This window comes from Cicer arietinum, chromosome 5, assembly GCF_000331145.2.
Source record: "Cicer arietinum cultivar CDC Frontier isolate Library 1 chromosome 5, Cicar.CDCFrontier_v2.0, whole genome shotgun sequence".
Classification (NCBI taxonomy): domain Eukaryota; kingdom Viridiplantae; phylum Streptophyta; class Magnoliopsida; order Fabales; family Fabaceae; genus Cicer; species Cicer arietinum.
This window is the reverse complement of record NC_021164.2, coordinates 59,844,592-59,855,555: the sequence shown is the minus strand read 5'-3', so window position 1 is coordinate 59,855,555 and position 10,964 is coordinate 59,844,592. Positions and strand designations below refer to the sequence as shown.

Below are 10,964 nucleotides of genomic sequence, written 5' to 3'. Positions count from 1 at the left end.
CTACTCCGAGCAACACACGATTTCAACTAGATTAGTTAAATTTAAAAGGAACTCTACAATTTGATTCATATGTAACCTAAATAAAAACTAGGCTAAATTACATTCGTGGTCCCTTAACTTAATTTCAGGTAACGTTTTAGTCCTTTATCTTTTTTTTTTTTTTCGACTTGGTCCTTTATTTTAATTTTAAGTGACAAATTGATATTTTATGTTTTAAAATTTCAACAATGATATCATTTTTTATACAAAAATTCAAAAAAAAATTCAATCAAAACTCATAAATTTAATTATATTCTTCAATATAATACAAATTTCATCAATTTCGTAACGCAAATCTTCAAATAAACTCATATTTTCATACTTTATTTGATATTTTTAGGAATAAAGGACTAAATCGAAAAAAAAAAAGATAAAGGACTAAAACGTTACCTGAAATTAAGTTAAAGGACTACAAATGTAATTTAACCTAAAAACTATATGTAGTTATTGGAAGCAATTTTATTAATACTCCTTGTGTCTCTAAAATGACTGTCGTTTCCATATTTCAATACAATATTAATTATATTTTTCCTATTTTATTCCTAATAAAAACCTTATTAAATTTTGCTATATGCATCCCTTTTCAAGAAGTATCTTTCTAAATTTTGCTATTTATATCTATGAGTGTAGTTTATCGATAAATAATAATTACAAAACTAAGAACTAGTAGAGTTGACCGTTCAGCAAGCTGGTTGATTTTGGTAACATTATTTTTAATTTTTTTACTTCTATATTTTTAGTTTTTATTAATAATAACTGAAAGACTTTAATAACTAGTACTCTATCCAATAATAATTTTTATAGAGAAGTGCTGTGGTCAGTAATTAGTTAGAGGAAAGAGGAAACTATTAGTGTTAGGATCGAACCCTAAATCTTATGAAATTCTATCAGCTTATTAACCTTTACTCTTGAGCTACACATTTGGGGATACAAGTTTTTGTGTTATATTTAACCATTTCATCTATATAGATTACAAAAAGATAATAAATACTATCTTCGATTCCAATTATAAAAAAAAAATTGGAGATTATTTTGGTCTCATTTATAAGAATTTTTTTTGACTTTTCAGAAGCATTTATTGTTTAAGTTATTTCTTTATCCTTAATTAATAGTTATTTTTTAAATATTAATGAGTGTATTTAATGTCTCACATTTTTTTATGAGGATATATTTGTAAAAATATTCAAAATGTTATAGTAATAAATAAGTTCATTTTTATTGATATATATTTTGATTTTTCTTCTTATAAATGAGACAAGAAATTAATAATGATTTTCCTAAATTATCCTTGTTTATATTAGTGAGTTATATTTATTATAAATGCAAAGTACATAATAAGAATATGAGAGTGTTTTATCTAATATATATTATTATAAGAAAAAGTGTGTTAGGGATAGTGAAAATGTGTAGGTAAACGTATAAAAACTGTAGGGATAGGCAAAATTATCTATACTGATGAGTTTTTTTTTCGTGGTATATAATTACCCAATACCTACGGATTTTCGCCGTGGCTATAGGGTATAGTGACATAATTGTTTCCGTTGCAGTAAACATTTGATTTTACCTACGGATATTTCATTGTTGGTATATACTTTAGCCATAATTTATAAAAATTATACCTACGGTTTTGATTCTGTTGCTATACATTTAAGTGACAACTTTTTTCTGTTGGTATAGGTTTTAAGAGTAATTAATTTATTATAAATATTAATTTTTTGTTATCAACAAAAATTATATAATAATTTAAATTTTATTTTATAAAATTAACCAAATATAAATATACAATGAAATATATATATCTAAGACTCAAAATAAAATAAAAGGTGTTCATTGTATATATTAAAAATTAACATAAAAGTCTTACAACGATAAAACAAAACCCTAAACCTCAAAAAATAGACATTTAAAATAGACATCTTGTGTCATACATAACAATCTCAAAAAATATTAAGAAATTGAGTCCACTAAATTGCCAATATTCCATCTTCAACAACAAATTAGCTTTTAATCTTCACCTACAATCAATAAAATAACAAATGAATAAATACACGATTCCACATAAAAATATTACTAATAAAATAGAGAAAATGTTAATGATTTTAATTAAAATTAACTAATACTATCTAATTACCATTTTCATTATTTTCGTTGTTGTTTGGACTAAGTGAATTCAAATGGTTTTGAGCACTAGTAGCATCAGGAACCTATCACAAAAAATAGAAAATATTACTTATGAAAAATACGATTATGGAACTTATGAAGTTAGTTGGATAAGATTAATAACTTATGATATACCTGTCTTGCAGCTTGTATTATATCATTAACATCTGCTCCAGAAAATCGATTTTGAATTAAAGTCATCACATTTGCTAACAAGTTTTCCATATTCTTAACTCTTTCGCGCAACTCTTCATTTTCAGATGCACAAACCTTCGATTTTTTAGAATGAGGAATCTTGCCCATACATCGCACACGTCCGTTTTTATCAGGTCCTTGTACTTGATAAAATATGTCATCCTTCCAAGACATAGAACCTTGTGTGTCTTGGGTTGATTGAGAAGTTCCAGCCTCATTATTATGTTTTTTTAGTTCTTCCTAAAAAATAAAATAAAAATTATTAATGATTGAAAATACCAAATTGAAATTGACATTCAAAGCATGTAGTACTACAATAAGATCCAATTAAAAAACTTCAACATTGCATATAGGCTAACAAATACAAAATCTCCTAAATGGTCAAGTAAAAATCCAATACAATCATCATACATTTGAAAATAAAATTCAGCACTTTGTCAAACTTAATTTATACACATTTTATATATTGGTACCGTTTAATTATTATCAAAACTTACAATCAATCTTGCAGCCTTTCCATTGACAATTGCTCCATCTTTACGAGTGCGGGTATCAATGTAAATCTCTTTACGTCCAGGCAACACTCCTTTGCCCTTTTTATCTACAACCAAATAAATAAGTTAAATGCATTTCATTTTTAATTTAAATTAAAGCCATAAAAATAGAAATAGAAATAAACCTAAAATGACCTAATGAGATTTGTTACGACAATATAAAAATTAATGTTTTCCATTTCAATGTCTTTCATTTCAAGTTGCAACTATGCTTGTCTTTTCGAAGGGATTATCAATATAACTGATACTTTTAGTAATTTCAATGAGCATGTATATATGTATGTATGTTATTAATTTTTTTAGTTACAATTGGTTGTATAGAAATTGCAGTAAGTTTTTACTTTGATTGCTATAATTATAGAGTGGAAAGATATTAAATTCATTGATTTGATTTTGAAAGTATCATTTTTAATCTTACCAATCTAAAATTCCATTCACATTGTCTCATATCAGTCTAATTGAGTGCTCTAGCAATTTGCATGTCAAAATAAAACATATGTATTAAAATTAATACAAGATTAACGAAAAATCAATTCCTAAGCACACACAGATAGAAATTATAAATAGATCAATTGTTTAGAATTTTGTATATGTAGATGAAGGGATTTCTAGCAGTTTAATTTGTTATGATACAAGCTAGTGTTTAATTTTTGGCAGTTGGAACCTTCCTTTTAAAAAAAGTTCATTTAAAATAATGAGTGATTATATAAATTACAGGTTCAGAAATTACAAAAATTCAAAGCACAGGTTCAGAAATTACAAAAATTCAAAGCACATAAATAACAAAACATAAATTACATAACATAAATTATAAAGAACAACACAAAAATTACAAAGAGCAACACATAAATAACAAAACAGAAATTAAAAGCTGCAAACATATATAAACAGTACAGAAATTAAAAGTTACCGATGATGCGAGAACGCTGGTCACAGTGATGACGAGAACAATGGTCGATTGACAATGAGAACGTGGTTGGTCGACGGCGAGAAAAAGGAACCAGATTGGGCGGGATTGGTTGGTCGACGACGAGAAGAATAAGAAGGAAACAGATTGGGCGAGATTGGTTGGTCGACAGCGAGAAGAAGAAGAAGAAGGTCTGTTACTTATTTTAGGTTTTAGGGGTTTTGGGAAGAAAAGGAAGATCGGTTACTTATTTTAGGTTTTAGGGGTTTTGGGGAGAAAGGGTTTATTTGGTACTGATTAACATTTTGGCTCTATTAATTTTTTTTTACTCCATTAAATTTTTGTTTGGGCTCCATTTAAAAATTTTTGATTTTAGCTTAATTGAAATTTTTTTGCCCCCATTTAAAAAATTAAGATTTTGACTCCATTGAAATTGGGTGTATTAAAAAAATAGGATTTTGCCTCAATTAAAATTATTTTTGCTTACATTGAGCAAATATTTATACAAAATTATATTTACAAATAATTAAGATTTTGGCTGAGTTAAAAAATATTAATTTTAAAATTTTGATGTCTATAGCCACAAATTTAATTGTGTAACTATAACAATTAGCGACAATTTTATGTCACCGAAGGTATAAGACACCTATACCAACAATAAATAATTTATCTGTGGGTATAGTTTATCTATACCTTCAGTTTTTAATTTTGTTACTATAAGCTACTGTAGGTATATGTCTATTTTCTTGTAATTGTTTAAGTGACTTTTTTTTTATCCTTATTTAATAGTTATTTTTTAAATATTAGTGAGTGTGTTTAATAAGGATGTATTTGTAAAAATATTTAAAATGTTATAGTAATAAATAAGTTCATTGGTATTGATGTTAAATTTTTTGATTTTTCTTTTTTATAAATAGGAGTAAAAGAAATAGAATAATAATTTTTCTAAATTATCATTATTTATATTGGTTTGTTATATTTACTATAAATACAGAGTACATAATAAGAATTTGAGAGTAATTTATATAATATATTATTACAGGGTACATTTGAAACAAACAATTAAAATTGTATTAGAAACTAAAAATGACAAAAAAATTTAGGAGAAATTATTTTCTCAAATGCGACCATTGTTGTTATGGGAGGGACTGATTATATTTTTTTTAAGCTCTGTCATCGCTTATTGATTAGATGTTTCATAATTATGTAATTTTTTTATTGTCGTTATGCATAGTAATGAAATCTATACAAAAATATCTTTTGTTTCACTTTCCTTTTGTTTTTGAATACTTATAAATAAAAAAAAATGTTATTTTCATAAACTTTTAAAAGTATGAAATAAAGTAAATAAAGTGAAACTTTTATTATTTAAAAAAAAAACTAATAATTCATGTAATCTCATCTACTTAATTGATGGAGGATTATTGTTGATATTTAGTGGATTAGAGGATAAGAACGCTGCGTGTGAATCAGTCTAACATTATTTTTGAAGAATTTGAAAAGGAATTCCACCCAACATAGACACAATATTGTATCACACGCACCTCATAAGCTTTTCTTTCATATTTTGTATTCTATGAACTTTTCCCTTTTTTAGAGACTCAAGCTTTGACTCTTTGGTCTAACTTTTATAGGCTCCACTTGTTTATGGACGTATAAGAAGTAATGTTGAATTAAAGACCAAGTATAAATTCTCATCTTGATACTACTTAATTTGAGGAATAATACATGGTTCGCACTAAAAAAGAATACATATAAATTGACTTTATAAAAAATAAAAATAGAACACGTATAAATTTAGCAAAAAAAGAAAAGAAAAAAACATGTATAAATTTATAAAATCATTGATAAATACTACTAGTAGTATGTTTTTTATTAATTAAAATTGTATATAATATGTAAAACAATCGTAAAATGATTACATCATTAAAACGGTTCGTTGTAAGTGGACATATAGAACAAAAAATATAAAAATCTAAGAACGCTAATTATTGAAACTTGTATGTAGCAAATTACGCATAATTGAATGCATGCATGGGTGGGTGTGTTTGGTTTACATCATTCTGTTGCCAGAAGAAACATAAGATTTATTAAAGAGGTTTCTTATGTCACAAATAAGGGGAAAAAGTACTGATTAAAGCAAAGTAACTTTAATAAGCTTAAAGGTCTCAATAATGGGATTTCTCTTGACCAGATTTATTGACCATAATGTGCTAACGCAATGGATTACGTTGGTACTATTTGTTTATTCACTCTATCTTAGTATATCAATTATCACACGGGTGGGAAGTGACTTTTGAATTAACTTACTAATTCATCGTACAAGATATACTTTTACGAATACTATATTACGAAAACTTAATAGTTAAAGTAATATCCTATAGACATCAAGAATATATATAAAATTTTGATTAAAGATCTATGGCATTTTGATTTATGAAAGATATTGAGTTTTAGAAATACATGGATTCAGCTAATTTTATTTTTGTGGTAATCCTTAATAATCTATAAGCATCGATCATAAAATAGAGACACTGACGAACATTTGTTGACTTGTTATTCTTCCTCAACCTATACTTTTTATGCTTAAACATTCTTTAGAGGTAGAGACGAGACGATATTCACTGTGTCTTGATATATTGAGATCAATTGGAGTTCCCATTAATTCACTTATATTTGAACTTATATTAATTAAATAAATAAAAAATAATTATGAAAATAGAAATCTAATAATTTTTATTACTTAATTTGATCATCAACTAATTAAGGTTCCTAATTGATAATAGCTAATATAATTAAATAAAGATATATGTTTATAAAATAATATTGAAATATAATAATTAAACAAAATATTCCAACAATCTCCTATTCGGACAATATATCTTAATAATTATATCATAATTCTTTAAGCGCGCATCGGAATGCTATTAATCTTGAGATTCCTCCTTTATAATCCGGTTCACCTCATACATTAATATTAAAACCACTACACTTGTCGTCACTAACGTATAATGTGACTAAACTCTGATGATCACCACATCACTGCACTTGATGATATAGATCGATATGAATGAATGACATGAAAATTTCATGCAATATGATTTCCATATCATGTCTATTTTCAACTGTCCCAACTAAATTTTTTAGTGAGAACAAACTGAATTTCTTGAAGTGTGAATTTTATATTTGTACATAAGAAACATAAACAATTACAATAATAACCCCATAAACTTTATTTATGCAGAAAATTGGAGCATAAAGTCTATATCAAAAATAAAAGTATAGAATATAAAAGAAGAGAAATTCCAACTAATCTAATGCATATTTAATGACAACAACCATATGAAAGACCTTAGTTTATCAAACCTTTTATTAGTGTATTAGCCATCATTGAGTCTCTCTCTATATGTTCTATTTTTCAACAACAATAACATGTATGTCAATACACTTTATAAAAATTTGTTGAAGCACTTGACGCTTGACTTATGTCGGAGTATAGCTTAAGTGATTTTTCAAATCCTTTAATTGTAAGCAAACAAGTGACATAAATAAGTCAACTATTTCATGAATTAAGGTGTACACTTTACGTAGACATCTAAAAATTATGAGTTGAACATATTGATGATCTCCATATTGTAAGATCTCTAATTTGTGAGCATAAAATCTATTGTTTTCTTTAACAATCCTTATGGTTGCCTCTGTCAACATTCAAACATAAATTTCTCAAGTATCTGCCATATGATCTTATTAATGCGTATAAATAAGATCATTTATAAGACTCCTCACAACCAAAACAAAGAGGAATATTTAAGTTTCTGAATCTCCATATTTTCTATTGGGCAAAAATTGAGACTAAAATAGTATCCCTTTAGTGATTGAGGTATCTCATAGTATAATGTCTTTTGCGTCAAATATATTTATAACTTTATTGATATAACTCTTTTGTAATACCCCAATGATACTATGATAATGATTTTTAAGTATCACAATACTTTAATACAAAAGAGACGTCTCTAAGATTTTTCATCACCAAACTCTCGTTAGACATATATCATATTTGAGAAACAAACATATATCATTGTTAAATAAATATAACAAATATGACAAATTATACTAAAAATATAAACTTACTTCCACTGACCTAAAAATACCTACAATTGTCTGCTACACTCATCTCAAAACCAATGAAATATAATCCTCAAAGAAAATGCATTTATTGTCTCAACAATTTTTTTTTAATGTGTGACATAAAATTTATATTTATCAAACCTTTCAAATATTATAGAATGTTGCAAGTTAAAATTAAATTGACTCTAATCATATATAAATTTAAAAGATAAAATGAATCAATTGCTCAAAATAAAAGTAAAAAAAATTATTTTGATTTGGTCGTAAAGAAGCTAAAATAAAATTCTATAAAAATAATGATTAAACCAAAATACCTTTTAAATATAAGCAAATAACGACAATCTAAAATAATCAACGTTTTCATCTCTATCAACTTTCACCGTTCTATATTGATGTGTCTTTCAACATCAATAGATATTTATCAGATAATATTATATTTCCTTAATTTTCTTTATTTACCATTATCTTTTGAGGTATTTTTCAAAATAAATACTATTTTATTTTCTCTTACTTCACTATTTTCTTTCTTGTATACCTTATGAAATAATCTTGTTAAATTATTATTTTTAACTTTCACAACTACAAACTTAATTGTGCAATTAAAATATCAAACATTAAAATTTCAATCAAGTAACTAAATAGTCAAAATTTTTGGCGTATTTACATAATTAAATATTTACACAATGTGCTCTTTATATTTTCTTAGCTTAATAATCTTAACGAAATACTAGTTATTCAATGAATACTTGTTTTTCGTTTTATTGAGTTAAAAATACTTTAATTTAAGAAGAAAAAAAAAATGACAAAAAAATGATCAAATGATCTATATGTTTTGAAGAAAAACTCATTTTTTTCATACTTCATTCTCACTTTACAAATTGTGAGAGAATTATGAGAATTTTTCTATCCTTATACAAGATCTAAATTCAAGAACAATGTTGATATATTCTTCTTTATCTTAAAAGTAATAACTTTTAAGGAATAAAAAGTTAATTTAATTTAACAGATAAATATAAAATATATTACTTGAAGAGAACAAAAGTAGCTAAATGTACTCACAAAAATACTAAGTGCACTGTTAATATCAAATCTTTAAATATTAACATTACTTCATAGTGGTATTTGTTGCATTGATCAAACATTAACGATTAGTATTGTTAAACAAAAAATCCTTATAATCCTTACATGTTTACCATTATAGGTGTGGATTAAAGTCAATCAAGTAATTAAATGATTTAATTACACACACAAAATTAGTAGGCCCATCAAAATAAATTATAAAAAAATGCACAATTTATCTTTATTTGTAAATTAAAAGACTCAAATAAAATACCAAATGCATAATTAATCTGCAATTTTTTGACCGCATGAATCAACTACATACGATACTCTCAACATAATGATCAAATATATTAATAATAAGTCTTGTCAAATAATGTGTACCTTTTGACATTTTCATTATTCACATGGAAATACTTAATAATTAGCACATATTTATCATCACAAAAATGAAATTATTCGGATAAATTGTGTCTGCCTTTTGGCCAACTATAACAGCTCGCATGAGCAATTCTGTTATACATCATTTTTTAATTCTCATTGATTCAAATCTAAACAACATAGATTGTTTTGTGCAACTTACTGTTTCAATTGATTCAACAAAAATTACTAGACAATTTAATAAATTATATATATATATAACTATCTAGCCAAATTGTATCTTCCTTTAAGCCCGACTAAATAATTTCACACTACAACTTTTATAATTTCAATCGAATTGAATCTACACACTGGATGTTGTTTTGTACAACTTGTTTCAACCAACTCAACAAAAATTATTAAACAAATTTATTAAATTAAATAAGAAAAATCTTAAATTTACAAAACACTATTCACACATGTATAATTGACATCCCTTAATGTGAGTACAAACTCACACGCTATCAAAATTAGCATAAATTATAACTTAAAAGCATGATTAAAAAATATTATTCTATAAAATTTAAGTCATAATATTCTCAAACATTATAATCATGCTATAAGTCATATATTTAATTTTAAATTAAATAATAATTGAATCTTAAATTGCAAAAAAAAAAAATCCATGCTAAAATGGCTCAGGTTGATAATAAATGATACTTCAAATAAAGAATAATTAATTCTAGAATCAATGTTTTCGAAACTAAAAGGAAACAAATCTTTATATACTTAAACAAAGACTTCTAGAATTCATAATTTCTCAAAATTTAGAAATCAAATATTTATTTTCAATACCAAATATTTTCACAATATCTCGAGATTCATTATTAAACAATATTTAAAAGCAACAAATCTTTTGTAATATATGATAACCAAATATATATCAACTATTTCACTCAGAAAAGATAGAATGCAATGTGTTTGATATATTGAATGTGGTTGATATATTGAGGACCATAATATATATACGAGGATTATATTATGCACTTTTACATCTAAATCTGTTATCCCTTAAAAATACATTAAAATATAATTTTATTCTTTTAATCATTTATAATAAATTTTAAAATTGATAATTTCGTAAGTTTTAAATTTTCGAAACTTTCGGAAGCTTCAAATTTTCGAAATAAGGATTACATTTCGAAAATTTGAAAAATTTCGAAAGTTTCCAAATCTAGAAATTGTCGAAATAAGTTTACATTTCAAAAATTTGAAAAGTTTCAAAAGTTTTCAAATATGGAAAGTTTCGAAATTTTATTAGTTTGAAAGTTTTGAAAATTCTAGAATTCTCTATTTCGAAAGTTTTGAGAATGCTGAAAATTATCATTTCGAAACTTTTGAAATGTTTGAATATTTTGAAAAGAAGGGTGAGAAAATGAGAAGTTAAAAAAATAAAAAATTTTATAAAGGGCAAAAAAATGTATTTTCACGTTGATTGAGGGAAGAAATGTTTAGATATAGGGATGCATGGTAGAATTTTCAATATATATAGAGTAATGACT

General features: G+C 25.0%; 1 protein-coding gene across 1 annotated transcript; it reads right to left on the bottom strand.

The window, feature by feature from the left end:
- Positions 1-1,899: 1,899 nt before the first annotated feature.
- Positions 1,900-6,517, bottom strand: LOC101495341 (uncharacterized). The gene is made up of 5 exons (XM_004500507.4): positions 6,433-6,517; positions 2,892-2,995; positions 2,335-2,634; positions 2,171-2,243; positions 1,900-2,054 (listed from the first exon to the last, which is right to left on the bottom strand). The coding sequence occupies exons 1-5, from the start codon at positions 6,515-6,517 to the stop codon at positions 2,044-2,046; spliced, it is 573 nt and encodes a 190-aa protein (XP_004500564.2). The 3' UTR covers positions 1,900-2,043.
- Positions 6,518-10,964: the final 4,447 nt, after the last annotated feature.

Bases quoted from the DNA above. Each gene is read 5' to 3' on its own strand.
- LOC101495341 (XM_004500507.4), bottom strand. From the start codon at position 6,517: ATGGGAACTCCAATTGATCTCAATATATCAAGACACAGTGAATATCGT. The intron at 2,635-2,891 runs GTAAGTTTTGAT...TTTATTTTTTAG, and splicing joins GAAAGGCTGCAAGATTGATT to GAAGAACTAAAAAAACATAA. The intron at 2,244-2,334 runs GTATATCATAAG...TTTTTGTGATAG, and splicing joins TAATACAAGCTGCAAGACAG to GTTCCTGATGCTACTAGTGC.